Source organism: Pelodiscus sinensis, chromosome 2 (assembly GCF_049634645.1).
Source record: "Pelodiscus sinensis isolate JC-2024 chromosome 2, ASM4963464v1, whole genome shotgun sequence".
Classification (NCBI taxonomy): domain Eukaryota; kingdom Metazoa; phylum Chordata; order Testudines; family Trionychidae; genus Pelodiscus; species Pelodiscus sinensis.
In genome coordinates this window covers 216264337-216287027 of record NC_134712.1, presented here as the reverse complement: position 1 = coordinate 216287027, position 22691 = coordinate 216264337, and the positions used below count along the sequence as shown (strand labels likewise).

Here is a 22691-nt window from a genome sequence, read left to right as displayed (position 1 = left end):
AATTACCTCTGCAATTGGGATGTGGTTAACAATTCTATTAATAAGGTGTATAAATCTGTTAGCTATCGTGTGCTAAAAGGAGAAAAAGTAACATGAACATATTTTTGTCACTAGCATAAAAGGATATGATTTTAGTTAACACAGAGATAAGGCCTCTTGGGTAAGAGGCTACTATTTGCATATATCACTTTCCATAACAGAGCCACACTTATAAAACAATGGCTCAATCCTGCTTCCATTAATGTCAATAATAGTTTTTACATTAATTTCAGCTACAGTTCAACGTGGTCCCAAGGTTGGGTTTATTCTGTAAAAATATTAAATGGGCTCAAGCCACATTTCGCAATATATAGACCAGATATCATATAACATTCTCCCTTGTGTGTTCGACCAGTATTTCTCCCCAACCACACCCCTAATTACTTAAAGTTTGCTACTACTGGTCACTCGTCACACCAGGATCCGTAGAATTTTAATAATATTCCATACCTATCATTTTAAAATAATTTAGGGGATCCTTTAATTTGAATGTGAAGTACTACATAAATATAGAATATTATTGTTTCTGTAAGCTAATTTTAAAAGCTTGAAAAGTTGCTTTTAACATTCATGTTGCAAGTCACAGCCACATTTTGTTTTCTTTCTATGTGCATATGTGTGTGTGCATGTGTGCATAGGTATCATGTGCAATGTTTTAAAGTGCATTTAAACATGATTGTACAGTACATGAATACCTTAACATTATTTGAAACAGTCAAACCAAGAGAGTTGAACTGTGACAGCCATTTGATCTTCTAAGTTTTGAAATCCTTATTACAGAGTTTGTCTTGTGGGAAAAAATTATATATCTTTAGAATCCTAAACTAGAATTTGCCAGGTTTACTACTTTCATTTACTATTTTCACATTTGAAAATATGGAGGATCTTATTGGATTTGTAAAGGGAACATTCTGAAGCAGTTTCTATTTATATTAAAACAAACACTATTCTAGGAACACATATTCAGCTTACAGGTAATTACTAGAACTATGTGGGTTTTTTATGAATTAGCTGAATATATGCAATATTTACAGGAAATCTCCGGAGACATTACTGTACTTACCTATTAATGAAATGAAGCTGAGTTTGCATAGGAAGCTATGAGATTTATGGTGAGTGTATCTTGCAATGAGGACAGCGACAACCTGTTTCAGCTGTCTAAGCCTAATGTAGGAAACATTTCATGCTTGTATTACTATGTACATCGTTTAGGTTGTAAGTTACACACCCACTTAAAGTAATGAACTTTTTGGGGAGATCATCATGACAAGAGCAGAGACAAGAGCTGGGGAGATTTTCATGCAGAGTTTGATCAACTGTGAGACACGTGCATTTTTAGTCTCTCTCATCAGGATCCTATATGAATCCGTGTTTCCAATCAACAGTGGAAGTATTGGCAGGAGAACGATCTCTTACATTCTCCTAACTGGCTACTGAGAGACGGCGATCATCCGGCATCCTTCCCCAGTACAGTCAGGGTGTGGAGCGCAGTATTTCGGCTGGGGGAGCCCGGTCTACTTCACCAGGTGGTTGCAGAGAGGAATTTCCCTTCATCTCAAGCAGCCGAAGTCCCGTTCCTCCTCCCCTGCCCCCAGCAGCCTCACTCCTGGCTGGTTTGCTTTACAGGGAAGGGCCCAGTTGCACTTCAGCGCCACTCATCGGATAGGCAGGGCTAGGAAACCATCGTACCCCTTTTTAATACTGTACCTTGGACGCTGCCGCGGGGCTTGAGGAGCTAGAACCCAGCCAGCTGGGGAGCTGTGGCGGCTGCTTTCAGCCCGGAGAGGGGTGGGCAGGAAGGCGGAGAGACAGGCGCGGAGGGAAAGGCGGAGAGGACGGGACCGGTTCTGAGCAAAGGAGCCGGGGCAAGGCGGGGAAGCTGGGCCGAGGATGGTGCTGGCGCCCAGTGACTCCTCGCAAGCTGACCCCGTTACGCAGGGGGCAGCGGCGGCCGTGCTACCCCCGCCTGTGAGCGCCGCTCTCCCTGCAGCTGCTCCGAGCCCGCGCGACGGCCCCGCGCCCGGGGGCAGCTCCCACCTGCTGCCTCGCTCGCGGGCCGGCTGAAGGGCTCTCCCGGCGCCGCCCCCCCCAGCGCCGGCAGCACTTGAAGGACTTTGGCGCCCAGGACTCAGAACCAGCCCGTTGTAGGCAGCGCCCCGCCGGGACCAGCCATGGGGACCGGCTGCGGCGGAGACACCTCTGCCCGGCTTGTGCCTGCCGGGGCCCGCGGCGGGGGGTTGCGGGGCTAGCGAGGTGCCCCCCGCCTCCGGCCTGGAAGTTCCCGACGGAGCTGGCGGAGAGCCGCGGAGCAGCATGCGGACTGGCTGCTGCCCGGCCCCGCTCCGCCTGCCGCTGCCCTGGGCGCAAACCGCTCCTGCCGCCGGCAGCTGTGAGGCGGGCGCTGGGGGAGAGGGAGACGCGTCCAGAGGGGGAGAGGCCGCCGCCGCCGCCGCTCCTCCCGCCGCGTCACGCTGCCGGTGTCCCCAGCGGGGGTAGCACTGGCGGCGGCTGCTGCCGCTGCTGCCGAGGAGGGGCCAGCCCGCGTTTCCCCCCCGCAAGCAGCACACGGCGGGGCTGAGCCCCTGCCCGGTCCTCAGCCCACCCGGACCCGCATGGCGTGCTACCTGGTCATCAGCTCCAGGCATCTCAGCAACGGCCACTACCGTGGCATTAAAGGAGTCTTCAGGGGACCGCTGTGCAAGAGAGGCTCTCACCCCCCGGTAACTGGCGTTGCTCATTCCTTTACACTCCGCCACGGAGACACACCACGGGGTGGGGGTTGGTACGCGCACCAGGCTGGGGTATCAACCCATAGCCGGGCACCTGGGGGCGGGGAGGGGGTTTGTAGGCACTTCTCTTCCTAGGCACGACCGAGAGTCGGTCACTTGCGGGGGCGGAGGGGCTTTTACAGCTATTTGCCGCTTCTGTCACTCTGCCCGTGCCTGCCACTTGGAAAAGTTTCTCCCGAGACAGTTGTTTGTGATGTGAGCGATTGAGATGAAGGGGATTTGCAGTGGCTCTGTCACTTTGAAGGAGGGAAAAAAGATCCCCCTCCTTAACGCTTTGCAAACAGGTGACACCAACTGAAAGATGTTGGGGGCTGTATTTGGTGAGTTGCAGCAGATTTTTGTTTTACAGAAAAGTTGAACTGGGAGCGGAGGCGCTATAATGCTTGTCTGATCAGCTCCAAAGGTAGTGGTTTAGTTAGATTCTGCAACGGGAAGGTAATGAGAGGAGTGGTCATCCTTTGTATTTGTTTTCCTGGTTGTGAAAAGTCAATTTATCTGTCATATCTCTTTGACTTTGGTGTAATCAAGACCAATACTGGAAGATGTTAGGATATTTATCACGATTTGGGATAGGTTGCTAAAAATATACACTGCCAAGATGCTTAAGCAAGACATTTCTGGGTTGCTAAAGGCATTTTATATCACTTAGTATCTGTCTTAGTATGTTACTTTAAAAGACTAAGATTTCAGGGGAATGCAGGCTAGGTACCAGTTCCCCTTCATTAAGAGGGTTATAAAAATAAGGTAGAAAATCATGTCAAGAAAAGGTACAGTAAGTCAGTTGGAATGATGCCTGTTGTAAGTGACTAGAATGCATAGTATCTTTGTACACTTTAATTTGAATAACTATAGTGAGGTTATTTTTAAGTTTCTCAGTGACTGAAATGTAATTGTTTCATTCACAAACCTATTAAAGCAGAAGGAGTAAACTACATATGGATACTGATGCTCAGTGAACGTAAACAGAGGATATAATTAGAGTGCACTGCTAGTGTACCATAGGTGAAATCCTGTCCCCATTGATGTCCCTGGCAAAACTCTCATTGACTTCAGTAGGGTCAGATTTCATCCTGTTGATGTACATCAGCATGTGCTTTAGAAAATGCAGTTGCAGTTGTCTAGTGATGTTAGCCTGGGATGATCAGTTAATCCTAATGACTACACACCTCACACATACCCCTTGCAGCCTCTGTATCAAGGTAGCAAGGGGCGGGAGGGGAGGCAAGAATTGGTGCCTGTGGATAGACAGTTTTTAAGCTGGCCCCAGTGTGTGCTGGCTCCTGTGAAGCCACTGCTGTCCCCCTCAAGGCAGCAGCATGGGGTGGTAGGCAGTGCTGGGGGGAGGAGCCTGTGTGTATCAGCTTTGTAGAGCTGCCTGCCCCTCCCCCCACCTCTGTATCAAAAGGGAGAGAGTGGAGTCAGGAGCTGGTGCTTGCAGGGAGCCAGTTTAAAAGCCTGTGTGTAAATGTGTAACCGCTTAAAATTCAATGGTTGCATGTTTACACAAATAAACATTTGATAACATCCCTAGTGCCAGTTGCAAAGTCCTTGCTTTCTATTTATTTCGTAATTAAAAATGAATTAATATTGTCATCTGAATATTTCCATATATAACTGAAGTCTACAGAGTGCAAGAGACCAGGATGCCGAGACCTCACATGAGTGTATTTTACTTTCATTGGTTTATTTTATCATGTAGTAGACAGTACCATAAAACTACCACTCTAAAACTTTTTGAACTGTTTCAGGAATTCTGACTTAAGAGCCTGGTCCAAATCACTTATTTACACAAGTTTCACACCAGTATGAGTCTATTGATTTCATTGGCGCTGCTACTGGCTGACATCATTACTAGTAATAACAGAATGAAGCTGATAGTATTTCATGTGAAACTGTGTATGAGAAGGTCTTGTAAAAATCCTCAGTAAAAATTCAGCTCTGTTTGACTGTATGTATACATGAATTGTGTATCTGTGTGCATGAAATATGCATATTTATATGTGCTGTGCAACAGAGAAATAGAAAACACATCGATTTTTCTCCTCCGTTTCAGTGATAGATTTAGTACCTATAGTATATGTATTCTAAACTACTTTGATACAATTCTAATATATTGACCAAATTCTACATTTCTTACATATATCTATTCCTTGCACACATGGTCCTAAATAGGAATTTGGGTATACAAGGTGTTAGAAATCTATGAATAGACTGTGGTGCATTTAACATGATATTTCTGTCCAAGTTATAAAGAGAGGTTAAAAAGTAGTGAATACCCTTTCCATCTCTTTCCCCCAAAAGGAACATATTTTCTCCATAATCATTTTTGCTGGCACTCTACAAATTTTGGTAAGTCATCACAGGCTGCACACTTCTACTATACTGATGAAATCACCTTACCGTTTTTTGTAAAAAACCCATTATATTCTTTACACAATAAAGCAATTACTCCCAATAACAATTAACTGAATACATTATTATCCAAAGTTTATCTCAGAGGACAATTTATATTGCAAACTGTTTTGTAAACTCTTGTAAAATGTATAACAACACATATGCTAAACTTTTACTTATAACTTATGTTCATTATTAAACTTAAGTATAAAAGAAGAAGTGAAACTCAGTGTGAAGAAGAAAGTCTCTGATGAACATTGACAAGGGAGACAGACTTGCTGGGTACCTGGGCAAGGTGGGGGAACAGCTTTCGGATCATGGAAGGGATAGGACCTCAGGCGAAAGGGAGGTACTGGGGACTAGCCCTTCAGCACTGCCTGGCTTGCATTGCCCAGAACTCCAAGACTCATTTTAAAGGGTCCAGGGTTTGGCAGTGGCAACCAGAATAGAATTCCCTTTGTATTCAATTTTTCAGTGCTCAAACTAAAAAAAAGTAATTGGAAATATACATCCTAAAATGATATTTAGAACATACTATTTATTTCTGTTTTCAGCCTGTTTCCTTTTTATTCAGCCTTCAACACTATATAGTGGAATATGATATTAGTCCTCTGAATCTGGGCACTAAATGAAATAAATGTAACATTTTTATTTCTCAATTCTTTTGAGATAATTATATAAGACTATTTGGGGAACTCAGGAGTAACTTTTGTTTTGATACAAGTATCTACAAGGAATAGAAACATTTTTAAACAAGTAATTAAAATAAATAATTGTAACATTATTTGGTGTTTGTTTTGCTTTCCTCTGTCTGTAAAACCAAGTACTTTAGTTATCATAGACCCAAGAGTCAGTAGAAGAGAAAATGTCTCATTTTTTTGTATCCTCATTTCAATGTATAAAGATAAAAAAATCCTCTTTCTGGACTAACAGGACATAAGAGTTAATGTTGTGAAATTGTATATCTAGGAATACAGTTACTGAGATAGGAGTGAGTCTTGCCAATCCTGAGCCTTCATCCAGAATAACTGCAAGGGGAAATTCCACGTTTGGATGGAAATAAGGAGGATTTTTTTTCCTAACAGGAATGATTTTTGATGGCTGCTCTTTGAATCTGTTCTGGTTTACACTAAGTCATGGGGAGATTACTTACTAGGCAGGTAATGGAAACGCAGTATATGATAAATTAGCTTTATAAAGAATTTCTCCTCTCACTTTTTAGCTAAATAGAAAATTAACTAAGTTGCACTGACTTTATACTTGGTCTAATTCAAAGAATTTACAAGTTTTATTGGGCTGTATCACAACAAACCAATCAAATCTGTATATTTATGTGCTATTTCTTAAAGAAAACGTAGATATTAAAAAACAGGGTGCATAAATGAAGCACTGAAATGTCAGGAAATTGAAAAGTTAAGGTTTTTTTTTAAGGAAGGTTAACTCAGCCATGTTTTACACACACAATTTTTGATTTTTCTATTCTTGCTGTCAATGTTTATTTCTTCTGAAGGTATGTACCATTGGTTTTTATTAACATACATCATAAAGTGTGTAGGGGTGTAACCTTTTTTTAGTTAATGCTGGGATTAACTTTATCCCTTGAATTTCTATACTTTTGGGTGCTTAATTTCTGAATATTAATGCATCATTAACTCTTTTTTTATATTTAATCTGAGAATCTCTATTTTAAGTGGAAACATTGAACCATACTTTAACTACAGAATAATAACCGGTACCTATGTAATTACACCTCTGGTCACTCAAGGCCAAGATTGGCTCACTTTTCCACACACAACTCCAATTTACTCCAGTGTGATTAATCATAAGTAATATCACTCCTGCCTTTTAGGTATTTGCAGTATTAAACCTTTCTTTGTAATTTACATTGTAACCTGGAATGATGATAAAAGACCATGAAATGTTTTTATATAAACATGTTTGAAGTCACTAGTTGATAAACTAAGTAGTACTTCAGTATCATTTTTAGGAAGTAGAGCTGCTGTAGATTTATCTATGGCTATGAAGCTATAGCACGCCAAACTTCATCCTTATTGATAATCAACTCCGTATAGATTGAAAGTATATAAAACTCCAGATTTGAATAGGAAAAAAATCTTCATATACAGTATATTGTACCATTATTATTGAAAAACTATACATACTTAGGTTAATGCCTAAGATCAATGCTATCAGACTGATCATGTTGTTTAGTGCTTAGAAACATTATCCAGCATTAGTTATGATTTAAAGTTTCAGAAGGGATATTTTGAGTATGACACATTCATGTGTTCTGTGATATTCTGTACTTATGATTTTATTCAATACCCCCATATTTAACTTTGAAAGATACAGATTTATATCTTACTGTGATTTTTATGACAATGGTCTTGAATATTCAATATTTATAACTTATACCACTAAGCAATCCTACCTTGATACAGTACATGCATAAGTCTACATAGTCTTTAATGTATAATGTGTACCTTTCTATATTTAAAGAGTTCTGTATTAACAGACCATGAAATGTCAGTAGGCTTAAGGCTATGCTTTCAGAAATGAGAACAGTTGTGAATATTGTAAATACCTTTATCAAATTTCATGGATATGTGAACAAGGGATACTCACTCAATCCTTATATAGTATTTATTTAGTGAATTTTGCTTTTTTTCAGTAAGCAAATTCAGCCATTCTTCCATGTCTGTAGAAGCTCTTTTGATAAAGATAGTGTGGCAAGATATGGGAAATTAGTAGTAGTACATGGGCATTGTTCAGGGAGGGGGCAGTGGCAGAGAAGCCTATGCAAAGACTCTCTCAAATGTGGAAGTAAAAAAGGGGGGTATGAAAGTACTGGTTAGGATTTTAGCAGAAGTGGAATTGACTCAGTACCACTCATCATGGACTTGTATATGGTCAGTGTTCTAGAGGAGGTACAGACATTTTAATCGACATAAAGGATATGGGCAGGCCCACCAAAGGGGAGGCAAAGAGAGCTGTTGTCTCAGGGCCCGACGATTTAAACGGGCCCAGGGCTTCTGGCCACTGTTATTGCAGTGGCAGTAACAGCCGGAGCCCTGGACCCCTTAAATTTCTATCTGAGTGCTGGGCTGTATGTTCCATGCGGCTCTGAGATCTGGGGGTGGGGGGAGGCGCCACTCTCTGAGCGATGCTGAGGGCTGGTTGTCCTAGCTCCATCCTTTTTGCCTGAGGCCCCACCCCTTCCAGTGGTACAGAGCCAGCTCCCCCCCACAACTTGCCCCAGGGCCCATGGAAGCTCTCAACCTCTCTGGAAGTGGGAAATACATGACTTTTGGGATACAAGTGTGATGTCAAGGTGATGGAAAAGAATGGGTGGTCTGAACAGAGGAGATAAATATCTTGTCCAAGAGAAGAACTTCTGTCTTGAAAATATTTGGTTTTGCTGACCTGGGCTAGAATATTTTTGAGCCTTTCATGTGTAGGTAGGAGGAAATTTTCTGATTACAAGAGTTCCTACCCATCTCTTAGTTAAATGCAATGAGATCCAAACACAAAATCAAGCATTTACTAGGGATTTGTGACACTCACTAGGGATTTTTATGGCCTTGAATGGATTACATTGATCCATACACTATATGCAGTTTTTTCATCTGTGACAGATATACTGTAATACTGATCTGCAGCCAACCCTTTCAGAAAGTCAGCCTCACAAGCTTAGCAAGGTTGGAGCTAGAAAGTACTTGGATATGAAACTGCCAAAAAGAATTCTGGCTACCTGAAAATATGGTGCCGGTGATTCAGCAGATATTTCCCTTCCCTCTGAGTCAGTTCTTAGTCAAAACTGTTAGGATGCACCAGGCTGCTCAAGGTTTTTCAGAGACCTACTAAAGTTTATATTACTTGTGGTTATAAAATGTCCTTGGTATTTTTGCAAAAATAGAGTTAAATCCAATGTCTTAGACAAATTTCAGCTTCTTTCAGCCTAGATACATTTCTCTGCAGCATCAATTGAATACAGTATTTTTCAGCTCCTTTCTCCAAAATGTTTTGTAGTAAGAGTTAATGGGCTGGTACGTTACACTTCAAGAATTAAGAACATAATTCAAAGTCCCAGTCACTTTAGCCTCTCCTCATCTGGGACCTGTTCCAAACCCCTAATCATTTTAGTTGCCCTTTTCTGAACCTTTTCCAAGGCCAAAATATCTTTTTTGAGGTGAAGAGACCCCATCTGTACACAGTACTCAAGATGTGGGCGTACCATAGTTTTATACAGGGGCAGTAAAATATTCTGTCTTATTTTCTATCTCTTTCTTAATAATTCCTAATATTCTTTTTGTCTGCCGCTGCACACTGATTGGACGTTTTCAGAGAACTATCCACGATCACTCCAAGATCTTTTTCCTGATTTGTTGTAGCCAAATTAGCTACAAATGAGTAAATTGAATTGTTTTAAAAGTCTAAAATTTCAAAAATGTATGCCTCATTCTGTCAGCTTAAGCTAGATTCTGAATATGCACTGTTGTTCCAATAATTAAAAAAATAATAATTCAGAAGGACTTTTATTATTTCTAAGTGGCCATGGGCACACAAGCAGCTGCAATAAGGAGTCTATAGCTGTCTCCTCTCCCTGTCCCTCTGTGAAGCAAGTAGGAATATTAGGTGTTTTTAAAACCTCTCCAGAAGTAGGAGATGCTGTGAGGATGGTGGAATTATGGATCCAAGTACAAAGCATCAAGGTCAAGTCACAGCTGCTAGCTACTCTGAGGCTAAAGAAAGAATCATTCCTTTTTATGGCCACCTGAAAAAAGAGACTTGTACCGGGCATAGATATGGGATACACTAAGGTGATGTCTATACTACCAAGTTTTGCTAAGGAAAGTGGTGTCTTTTCATGCCTTTTTTCCAACAGCCATTCTTTGCTGTGTACTCTGGCACAAGAAAAATTGATCCCACACTTCTCTCACATGCTCTGTTAACTATTGTGAGGACCTCGTGCTTGGCAGAAGAGATCATCCTGAAATTACTGACAGAGGAAGAAGACTTGGAGGAGTCTGACAGTGAGCATGATATGGGCAGTGGCAACCTGTCTTTGAATTTGATAGTCACAGAGTTGCTGCACAAGGTAGACTGGTACTTTTGGAGTAGGCAGTCCAGCACTGATTGGTGGGATCGCATCCTCATGTAGGTGTGGGATGAAGACCAGTAGCTACAGAACTTTAGGATGTGTAAAACAACCTTCCTGGGGATGTGAGATGAGCTGTCCCCTGAATGGCGGTGCAGGGACACCAGAATGAGAGCTTCTTGCTTGAAAAGCGTGTGTCAATTCTGGTGTGGAAGCTGGCAACTCCTGATTGCTACTGATCAGTTGCAAATCAGTTTGGAGTGGAGAAGTCTACTGTTGGAACTGTATTGGTGTTACAGAGGATTGTGACTCTTGAAATGTGCATGACATAGTGACTGGTTTTGTGGACGTGGGATTTCCCAGCTGTGGGGGAGGGGACAATAGCTGTACCCCATATTCTTATTTTAGCGCCAGCCCACCTTGCCACCAAGTATATCAATAGGAGGGGATTCTTTTCAATGGTGCTGCAGGTGCTTGAGGATCACAGTGGGCCTTTCACAGACATCGACATAAGGCAATCTGGAGAGGTGCATGAAGTATGCATCTTCAGGAACACTGGCCCTGTACAGAAAGCTGCAGGCAGGGACTTTCTTTTTAGACCACAAGATTAGAAATATATTGGAACAGGAAAAAATTCAGAAGAGGGCAATAAAAATGATTACGGGTATCAAGTGGCTGCCATATGAGAAGAGATTTTATTCTGGAGCACTTCCATATCTTGTGGAACCTTTTTTTTTGTGGTACATGCTGGGGCTGTCAAGGTCTTTGCTGTTCAGCATGGTGCACAAAAAGGAGTCTGTTAACATTAAGTCCTACATTGTAATATTCCATCTAAAAAACCTTTTCCCAACATTTCCGTTTGCTTTCCTGCCAACTGTTGCAAAGAATGTATCTCGGCAAGTATGTAATCATGCTAAGTGAGGTGATGGTGGTGCCTGTGCGTACAGACAAAGAAATTCCATCCAGGGCTAGAAAAATGCCCTTTTCAGCAATGTAATTCTAATTATGCCACATGTCTCCACAGGCAGGTAACACTTTGGCAGGTATCTCTCTGCTTGGGATAAGCAAGGAAACTGAAACACAATTTCTCCAGGCTTTTGGCTTTTGCTGTGCTCCATATGGAGTCTACCCATGCTCCATTTTGGTTCCTGCACAAGTGATGGATGAATGGTATGAGCTAGTTTCCTGCAATGGGGAAAGGAACAAAGCTACATTGTCACGGAATCTGCAGCAGAAAATTTACAAGTATCTGTGGAAAAGTTTCAATAGCCTCTTTGCAGGATTCCACTGAGATCACAATGAGCATTGGTGTGCTGCTCAGCCGTATCAATTAGCCACACAGGGATATGTGCAGCTGACAGAAACGCAGCCAGCCCACTTTCCATGCCCTCAATCCTGCACTCCACAAGCTATAGCCACTTATCTTGCACTTATTCACTGCTTCCTGGTCCCTGGAAAGCAGTTGCTCAAACTGGCTATGCCCGTCAGAAGTGGAAAACAGTTCCTGCCTGCCAGATATACTCAGTGACTGTGGGGGGAGCCCCTTGTCATCTATCTCAATCTCTTCATCTACAATTTCATCCTCCTGCTTAGATCCTCCATGTATTGCCTCCAAAGTATCCACAAGACTCTTGGCCATAGAGGTGGGGTCACCGCCGAGGACAGCCTCCATCTCCTGATAGAAATGCCAGATGTTTGGTGAAGCACCGGTGTGTCAGTTTGTCACAGACCTTTTGATAGGCTTGTCTGAGTGCTTTAAAGTTTGCTGTGTGCCGCAGCATGTCTTACTCATAGCCCTTTTCACACGAGGATTGAGAAGTGTTCTTGTATGTGTTCCAGTTCCCATGAGTCACTTGTACCTGGGACTGAATAGTCTACTCTCCCCATACACTGATCATATCCAACAGCTCCACAGCAGTTCAAGTGGGGGAGCGTTTGGTGTGATGGCCAGGCATGGGCACCTGGGAAGATGCCATGAGACCTCTGCGCAATAAGCCAGCCTGGCAGGGTCAGGATGAAGGGGATGGGGGGGGGGGGGGGGAGGAGGAACACATCCAGGTGCTCAGGCAGCAAGAAATGGGATTTACATTTTAAAGGGCTTGCAAGAGGGCAGGTAAGTATCTGGTCACCTGGATGTAGGGCAGTAGAGTTTAACTGCTGACCAGAGTGGCTGTTTGGGAATTGTGAGCCACATCATGCAGGCTGGAATCAGTGACAAAATGCTTCAAGGATCTACACTGAATGTCAAAAACACAGGACAGGGAAAAGAAAAAAGTCCCTAGTAGAGCTGGAAGTTTGTTGACAAAAATGACCATTTTTCGTGACAAAAATTACATTATGGTATGAATGCTCATACAGTTTTGTCAACAAAAGCCACTTTTTTCTTGACAAAACTTGCCAGTGTAGATAAAGTTTAAGAAAGCAAGTGAAGAGCCAGGCAGTTGTCCAACTTTCAGTATATGAAATTAGAAATAGATAGTGGCTGTTTGAAAGGAGGGAGTCCCCTGAGAGAAGTGTGTGAGTAGCTGGCAAACCACATAGCCAGTAAATCTCTCAGCATAAACACATCATCCCACAATGTTGTCTGTCTCCTTAAAGTAGTAAAAATGGGTCTGCTGTGTGTTCTTGCCATACTATAGACACAGAAATAAGAAAATAAAACTTGAACCAACAGGTGCAACAAATTAACTGTCTTGTAGAGTTTCTTTTTCATCTTCTTTTGAAGGGGAGAAACAATGGAAGTAAAGTTACAAAGCAATCAAAAAGCAATAAAACAGAGGGGGGTAACAGAAGAGAAGAGAAAATGGTACTTACATTCCTCTATGACAAAGGTCTCTGGGAGTTATCTCAGGAGCAGAAGACTGTGACCCCCTGTCAGGAAATGCTCTCCCCCTCTCCACTAGAATAAAAGCACTTACAAAACCATGTATCTTTGTAGGCTTAGGTGCAATAACTAGGCAAAGTCCCTCCCACACACATCTAGGTATTTCTAAACTTGTCACTTCAGACATTTTACACACCAGAGCTTTCCCTGTCTCTCCTGCTGACTTTTGCTGTATTTTCTACAAATTCTAACACTTCTAACCCTTTTGGGAACATAAACAATCATTTTGCCCACTCACTGAACTTCACAGGTGAAACCATTTCCTGCTTTTTCAATTCTTCTTGCTACCTGTCTATGATTTCCTGCAAAGTATAAGGAACAGAGCAGGCCTTTATAAATGCACATTTAGCCACATGCAGCTTTGCTGTTCTCCTTTTATTAACCCTGTATATATGTGTTATATATAGCTTTATACTTAGCTTTTAATTCTGTTATTGGATTCAACACATTGTGGATAGCATTACAATCCTATTTAACCTTGTTCACCCAGTGCCTACTATCAGTCGAACTTCATTTATTGTCTCCACAATTAATGGTAATGATAAGCAGGTTCATTTATGTTTTGACATGCTCTTCTGCCATCGTAACACTTTTATTGTTCCTTGATTATAGTTTTGTAATCAGCTTCTGTTTTGCATCATCAAATATTTATTTCTTCAGAAATCACAGGTAATATTATGCTTGCATCCAATTCTTCTTAGGAAGAAACAATCCATTATACGAATACAAAATGGGAAGTGACTGCCTAGAAATAAGTATTGTGTAAAGGGATCTAAAGGTCATAGTCAACCACAAGCTAAATATGAGTCAGCAGTGTAACACTGCTGCAAAAACAAACATTATTTTGGGGTGCATTAATATGAGCATCGGAAGAAAGACACAAGAAGTAAATCATTTACTCTGTTCCACACTGATTAGGCCTCAACTGGAGTATTGTGTCCAGTTCTGGGTGTCACATTTCTTGGAAGATGTGGCTAAATTGGAGAAAATTCAGAGAAGAGCAACAAAAATGATGGAAGGTCTAGAAAATATGATTTAGGGGGGAAAATTGAAAGAGTTGGGTTTGTTTAGTCTGAAAAAGAGAAGACTTGGGATCTGTCTAGACTACAGAGTTCTGTCGGAAAAACAGCCTTTTTTTGACACAACTTGAGTTACATCCGCACTGCAAGTGCGTTATTTCACAAGTAAATCGAAAGAACAGAGGTGTTTTTCCAGCATTGGTAATCCTCATTCTATGAGGAAGAAGCCTTTTTGCGAAAGAGCTCTTTGGCAAAAAGGCATGTGTGGATGGGGAAGCGGAGGTTTTTTCGAAAGAAGAGGAAAAAGCACAGAAAAAAAGAAGAGGAAAAACCAATTGGCCCCTCCATCCATAGTAATCACAGCTTACATGTAAGAGAGCATCCATTCAGTCTGGATGCTCTCTTTCAAAAAAGTAGATTGCTTTTTTGATGCACTTTTGCAGTGGACACTCTTTCGGAAGAAGGTTTTTTAGGAAGATATCTTCCAAAAACAGCTTCTTCCAAAAGAAGCCTGTAGTCTACATCTACATATGAAAGGGGACATGATACTAGCTTTCAGCAATGTTTCTCAAAGTGGGCTCATTTTGGGAAAGCTGCTAGCAAGCCTGGGCCATTTTGTTTACCTAAAGAGTCCCTAGCCAGAAGCCTTGCAGTTCCCATTGGCTGTGGTTCACCATTTCCAGCCAAGGGGAGTTGCTGAAAGTGGCAGTCCTGGCCACCACTGTTTCAACACTATTGAAAAACTGTTTCAAAAATCTGAAAGACTGTTGTAAGGAGGAGGGAGAAAAATTATTCTCCTTAACTTTGTTGATAGTGTAAGAAGCAATGGATTTAAATTGCACCAAGGGAGATTTAAATTGGACAAGAGGAAAAACGTCCTAACTGTTAGGATGGTTAGCACTGGAATAAATTGCCTACTGACATAGTGGTCTCTCCATCATTGAGATTTTTAAGAGCCGGTTAGATAAACACCTGTTAGTGATGATCAAGATGGTGCTTGGTCCTGTCACGAGTGGAGGGGACTGGATTCTATGAACTCTAGTGATTCTTTCCTGTTCTCTGATTCTTCTCACACTTTCAATTTGTATTTATTTGCACTCACCCCAGCATTTCAGTTCAATTTACTCTTCATTACATATAGCTTGAGAAATGATATAGGATGAAGAGTCATAGTTTTTGAAGGAAGACTTTCCTCCAGTAGCAAGGTTGTTGGATCACTCTGGTGAGCATTAATTTTTCGTCTCATCACATTCTTTTCCAAACCTCTGTGGTGCATTGCAGGCCTGGGCAGCATTCAGTCCCTTCTTACCATAGCTCCTGTAGCAGAGCTTGTTGAAGAGCCAGTGCCCTCATTCCCCAGCAACAGAAACAGACACATCCATTTTTGCTTATCTGGGATGTGGTGAGCTATATAGTCTTCTATATCCACGGACTAGACTTTGCTTCCTGCACATAAAAAGCTGGCAGAGGTGCTTTCTCAAAGTGTAGAGAATTTTTCTCTGTGCCCTTGAAGACTAAAGCAAATGAGTAAATTTACATACGTGAGTAGTCTCTTTTCAGGATAAGATCCTCTGTATGAACAGTGCTCAGTAATTCAGGTTTCGTTATCCCAAGAACAAGCTGTAAGGGCTTCTCATAATGTTCTCAAAATGACAGAGGAAAAAGAGGAGGATTTTTAAGATTGCCTAGAATGCAAAGGTATTTTTTCTTTCCATTTGGTTTATTTGACAGAATTTGTATCTTTCAAATAGAAGCTTTGTGTTTGGCACACAATTCTTATTAAGCACCTTTAAATCCTTGTATTTCATATCACTTTGGTTCTTGAAGGAAACATAATTTGAGAATTGGATATCTCACTTTTCCTATCAGTGCTAGGATATCTGGGGGTGGGAGGAGGAGAAGAGAGGTAGAACTGGTAGGATTTTTTCCCTATGGAAAAAAATGTCTTTTTAGTAAAAAAGCAAAAATTGAAAAAAATCTATTCTGAAACGCCACTGTAGTGCCTCGTGGAAGTTTTAGTTCACTTGCCTTATTCTCCTCTATTTAAGATAGGGATCCTACCTGAACTTCATCTCCCATCATGCCTGTATTCTCCTCTTCTGGTAAGGGGAAATGGTGCATCCTAGGACTCTCAGCCACATTTCAAACTCTAATCCTTCTTTGACAGCTCTCGATTTATGACCTCATTTCAGAACAATATTGTGTTCCTAAGTCAGTTATGGTATACATACAGAAAATCAAAATCTGCTCTGAAAAATGTGAAGTCAGTGCCAAAGGCTGCTAGATGTATATACATAAGCCTACAGAACAGTGGAAACCTCAACTTCAAGTATAGCATCACTTGTTTCCACTTACCAGTAGATTGATCTCCATAGCATCACTCTCCCAGGGTTTGATTTAGCAAGTCTACTAAGGCTAAATCACCCACTGATCGCGCCCCCGTCAACTCCGATACTCCACTGGGCTGTGAGAAGTAAGGGAAGTCAACAGGAGAGTTTCCCCTGTTGACCTTCCATAGTGGGGACGTCACAAAAATTCGAACTAAGGTACATTGACTCCAACTCTGCTATTCACGTAGCTGGAGTTACATATTTGTTCGACTTTGTCCCCTAGTGTAAACCTGGTCTAAGAACCTGATTCACCAATTCCAGGATTGAAGTCATCCATGTGATGAAGAACAATAATTCCTTAAATGTGTGCATACAAAAGTCCATCCATTAAAATGTTCCCAAATAGCAAATAAACAGAAACGTGAATATGATTGAACCAAACAGGTTTTTGGAATACAAATAAACATCTCTGACCACTGTTTTTGCAGTATTATGCCAGCTCTATTGTTTACTCACATGCTTTAAAAAGCATATCAGAATTTAACAGGATTAAAATACTTGGTTTATGATGATACTTTGCATGGATTATACCAGAAGCACTCACTGTAATATTAATCTAGATATTTAGGGCTCAGTCCTGCATTGTATGTTTTGTGTGTGTACCCTCATTGCTTATCTTGGGAAATCAACTTTTGCACATGAGTAACAAGAATTTGTCATGAGATGTATGTCTGCCTGCCTGAGTGGTGTTTATTGCTCTGTTGTATATACAGGCAGTCCCCGGGTTACATGGATCCGACTTACATCCGATCCCTACTTACAAACTGGGTGAGGCAACCCCGCACTAGCTGCTTCCCCCCAGCAGACCAGGGAGATGTGAAGCTAGCGCCTCCCCACCCCAGCAGACCAGGGAGACGCGGAGCGGCTTTTCTCAGCAGACACCTCAGCTTGAGAATAAAGGACTGAGGGAAGTGAGGTGTGGGAGAATAAAACTGAGCTCTGGAGAAATGTTTGGCTAGAGTTTCCCCTACAATATGTACCAGTTCCGACTTACATACAAATTCAACTTAAGAACAAACCTACAGTCCCTATCTTGTATGTAACCCGGGGACTGCCTGTACTGCTGTGCATCCAATAGTAAGATAACCATTACTACTTTGCTAATAAAGGATAGCTTTTGGGTTTTCTATTATACTAGATTAAATTTATGTGCATACTAGATGAGATGTAAACATTATCATCAAAGTTTTTTTGTCCCAGATTCATAGTTATACATAATGATAATTGGCAAGTTGGCTTAAGTAGAGAAATAGAATTATTGCCAAGAAGATTGCATGCAGCTCTGAAACAATGCATACATTAATCAACTCTAGTTGCTATCAATTTTTCAATTGATGTTTTTCCCACAATACCCTTTAAAGCAGTTTTAGTGCATTTGTGTCATCAGAAATGTTCTATCTATATTCTACTCAGACTGAACTGTAGAGAAGTATTTGATGTCAGTGAGAAAATTCTCAGTTGTAATCGGCAATAAATCTGTGGCATGCATTTCCAATGTAGATTGTATCATGTAAGGAAAGCTGGTGAAATTAGATTACATAGTATAAGAAACAGAACTTCCTTATATATTATCTTTGATAGCAGAAATTTTTTACAGAAGGGATATTGCTTTAAAAGTGAAATGAAATTTCTAAACTCATATTTATAACCTAGATAAAAGTTGTGATCTCTCTGGGTACTGAGAGGCATTACCTTCTACCAAATATTACTTTTTGTACTGCACTGTGAGGTAGGGCATTTTGAAGGTAGAGTCTGAGGAAGGGTCATCAAGCTTTTCAAACCAAAGAGCCAACCTACATCAAAATTCAGAACAAATGGTCAACAAAGAGCCAATATGCGAATACCCATTTGTATGAATGAAAATATACAACTTAATATTATTGATAATTGACATGATAATTAATAATAGCATAAATGAAACATTGTACCAACTTTATTTAATGGGACTTCTGCTGCTGCATCTTTTCACACATTTCTTTGAAGTTTACATCATAACTGGTCAAAAACAGGTTCATGCATGCATTCAAGCTATATGAGTAATTACACATTTTTAAAATTTTGAATTTTTCATTTTAGTTTAAAAAGTTGCATGTATTTTGGGAATGACAAAAGAGTCATATTTGGTTCCATACTAAGCCATTTTTGGCTCTAGTGCCATAGGTTGCAGACTCCTGAAGGAGTGGGCAAGGCTTGGGCAGCCATGGAGCAGCTCTGTGGGCCTACTCTGGGGATAACCTCCTCTCCCAGGCTGTTTGGGTCTCACGCTTGCTGGGCACCAGCATCAAGAGTTGGCCTAGAGATAAAGATTTTTTTATAAAGGAAAAATAAAATAAAAAAGTCCAGTCATGCAGGTTGACCATTAATATGTAATGTAATGTAAGGTAATATATACACATACCGTGGATTAGTGTATATGCACACCCAAGCAGTTTACATGTATCAGCTGATGAATGTATATTCCATGTGATGTTTCTGAATGCATATGCAGCAAAATCTGCTTTTTGTTAAAGCTATATAAGTAATTGTGCATAGTCTTTATAAACCCACACTATACTCTTTCTTCACAGGAGTAAGGATATTACATCGCATGAATCTGTATACATTGACAGCCATATCAGTCACATATAGCACTATTATTATTAATTTTTTAAAAAAGGAACCCAAACCTTCAATGCACGAGAAAAGTTTAGTGACATCAACCAAGTAAGGTCTGTACACTCAGAGAGGTCTTTAAAAAAAATTAAAAATTCTGCTGAAGTGGTAAATCTATTCTAAGCTATATTCTAGGGCAAACAGAAAACCTAAGAGAGATTTATTCACAAAATAGACAATGTTTTAGATAATTTTACCCCCTGTAATGAGTGAAAAATGTGCATTAGTTATTAATAATCAATAGAAAAATCACAAATCTGTGATGTTGACACTGCAATCATATCCCTAGTCTATAAAATGAAAACAGCATGAAAATAAATATTGAATATTTGAACTTTCTAATTACAGGCAGTACCCGGGTTACGCACAAGATAGGGACTATAGGTTTGTTCTTAAGTTGAATTTGTACGTAACTCGGAACTGGCTCCAGATTCAGCCACTGCTGCTGAAACTGACCAGGGGCTGATTACAGGAAGCCCGAGGCAGAGTTGCTCTGCCCCCAGCTTCCTGGAATCAGCCACTGATCAGTTTCAACAGCGGCTGAATCTGGAGCCTGGGACAGAACAGCTGGGGCGCTGCCGGGTAGGTCCCCCCCAGGACCAACCCGGCAGCACCCCAGCTGCTCTACCCCAGGCATCCACAACAAAAGCCTGGTCTGCTGGGGGGGAGGGGGGGAGGGTGCACTAGCTGCGGCCCCCCCCCCCAGCAGACCAGGGAGACCCGGAGCAAAGCCTTGGAGGCGGGGACCCCACCGCCTCTGCGGCTTTGCTCCGGGTGTCCCTGGTCTGCTTGGGGTGTCCCTGGTCTGCTGGGAGGGGTCCCCAGCAGACCAGGGACACCCCGAGCAAAGCCACAGAGGCGGCGGGGTCCTGCACCTCCAAGGCTTTGCTCCGGAGGAAAGCCGCAGAGGCGCGGGACCCCGCCGCCTCCAAGGCTTTGTTCGGGGTGTCCCTGGTCTGCTGGGGACCCCCCCAGCAGACCAGGGACACCCGGAGCAGCTTTTCTTGCCCCGGAGGACGCGGTGGTGGGACCACTGCGCATCTGGGTGGTCCCGCCGCCTGCGAGTTCCGGGGCGAGAAAAGCCCCGTTCGTAAGTGCGGATCCGACGTAAATCGGATCTGCGTAACTCGGGGACTGCCTGTATATACTTCCCTTTTGATAATCAGTTTATCACTATGATGTCTTGAATACTCTGCAGAATGGTGATTAATATTCCTTAGTATGGAATATCCAATGTAACAGTTTTGTTGGCCAGTAATGCATTATGTTATTTATTTATTTTATTTTTATTTTTAATCTCTTCAGATTTTTAAAATATAACACTTGGCACTCAGCAAGCCTAAAAGTCACAACATAAAGCAAAGAACTGTTTCTAAGCTTTGCTATCTCTGCCCACGCTCTCCTCAACAGCCATAGAAAGATGGGGGAGGGGAGATAACCTTCTATGCGTGATGCCAAACCTAATACACCTTTGCAATGTGGATTTAGAAGTCTCCTTTTGTTATTTGGCGGCTAGAGTTTCATCCTGTGAAGCAGGTATGAATATTAATACAGACTTCAGTGAGGTCAGGGTTTGGTCTTTTTAATAGTTCACACTGAGTATCTTCTAAAAGTCATACTATCCATTCAGGGGATGTATTCCTGTCTCACCTAAATGAACCCTTGATTTGTTGTGGCAGAGAGTTCCCAGGGTCTGTAGATCATCCCTTCAAATGGTAACTGTTGAATATGCATGTTGGTTTTACCAGATTTCAAGTTCAGCTAGAGAAGTGACATTTTAAAATCTTACATTAAATTTAATTTCTAAGAAAAACTTTAAAATCATCAACTCTTCCAAGTTTTCTCACAGATCCTTGCCGATGTTTGTAACATGCAAACCCCAAACCAGATAAATCCATTTGAAAGCCAGAGAAGCAAAGATTACCTTCAGAAGATCTTATCATCCTGTCATTTGCACCCAGGTGGCTGGGTCTTGCATGAATACACAAGGTCAGAATGGTTCACGGGGCCTTGTTCCTCTTGTTGTCAGCTCTATGGTGAGCAATGAAAATAGCTGTTTCTCTAACAGTAACTGCTGGAGCTAGCATACTATGACTGACTACCATCTACATGTTTTGTTAGTCTATAAAGTGCTACCAGACCATTTGTTGTTTTTTAAGTTTATCCTGTAATGTGAGTTTAACGTAATCCAAACCCATGTTCTGACTAAGACCAGGAAATAATTTTTTACTAGCACTCCTGGGGGTCATACCTCTTTGAGCATATGTACTACTGCTTCCTGTTACAGACTTTGGCTAGAGAAGGTGTAGGAAAGAGATGAAACAAAATCTATGCTGTCCCCAACTTCTTCCTTCTCTCTGATATCGGGCTAGTTAGCTGGGAGCTCTGGGTAACAGAGCTTTCTAACAGAAACTTTTAAACAAGCCTCACCAAAACTAAGTACTGTAACAGTTTAAACAAATATTATAGTTCTCCTTCCATGTAAAGTGCTGAAAAATTCCTATCCACTTAATTGTGCAATAAGAAGCAAGTGTTGATGCATAACAACTCTTTTCACCTAAGTTTGCCAACAGTGCCAAATTCAGTGCTTCCTGCACTCACTCTTGCTCGTGCCGGCAATAACTGTAGAACCTTCAATTTAGTCTAACAAAATTAGTAGAACTAGTATGATGTGTGGCTTTTGAAAGCAAATTCTTTTTATCGCTTTAATTTGCATACATGCCTCTCCTCCATTACTACTACATCTCATGTTATTTAAGCGAAACTGCAAACTCCTTGTGGGTTACTCAGTGCCAAACACTCTGCCATTACTAACATAAATAAATAAATAGATAATAATATAATAAAAGATAGTGTCATCAATATGTAAATAACACATAGTTATATTTTCATCAAGACTAGATGATAAATGAGAGAATAGGGTTGTCTGAGAACAAATTGGCTAGCTGATGCTCATTTTTGATAAGATGGAGGTGATGCTGTTTGTTTGGCGGAGAGATCCTGATAGTAAATTGACTTTGATCTATAATGTTCTCACTACCTCTTTTCCCCCTATGTACTACAGTAACAAGTGAGGTGAGCTGAGACACTTGAGTTATCAGGCCCTTTATTTATATATCTTGAAGGTGTTCTCAGTTAGAAGGTACTTGACTCTGAAATTCACTGACTTTTCTCATTTGACAAAGCCCATGTCTACTGAGCATTAAGGCACAGTAAAAGACCCATCCTTTTTTATTATTTTTCAAACATTTGCTTGAGTGGAGAGTTTTGAGTGCCTGGAAGATATCTGTGGAATACCTTATTACTCTTGCTTCTGAGTCAAGAGGTAAAAAAAACAGTTAAACTTGTGTACGTGCACCCTGGGATATGTTAATAAGACTTATTTTATACCTCTCAAAAATAAATACGTAGCCTAGGATACAATAT

At 41.3% G+C, this 22691-nt stretch overlaps 1 protein-coding gene across 2 annotated transcripts in view; it reads left to right on the top strand.

Annotated features, from left to right (window-relative positions):
• Nucleotides 1-1645: 1645 nt before the first annotated feature.
• ZNF804B (zinc finger protein 804B) overlaps nucleotides 1646-22691 on the top strand; it is a 396759-nt gene continuing 375713 nt past the window's right edge. For both annotated transcript variants that reach the window (XM_075922410.1, XM_075922411.1), the window contains exon 1: nucleotides 1646-2759. In XM_075922410.1, the coding sequence (XP_075778525.1) occupies nucleotides 2652-2759 (108 nt within the window). In that variant the 5' untranslated portion in view covers nucleotides 1646-2651. The remainder of the gene's footprint in view (nucleotides 2760-22691) is intronic.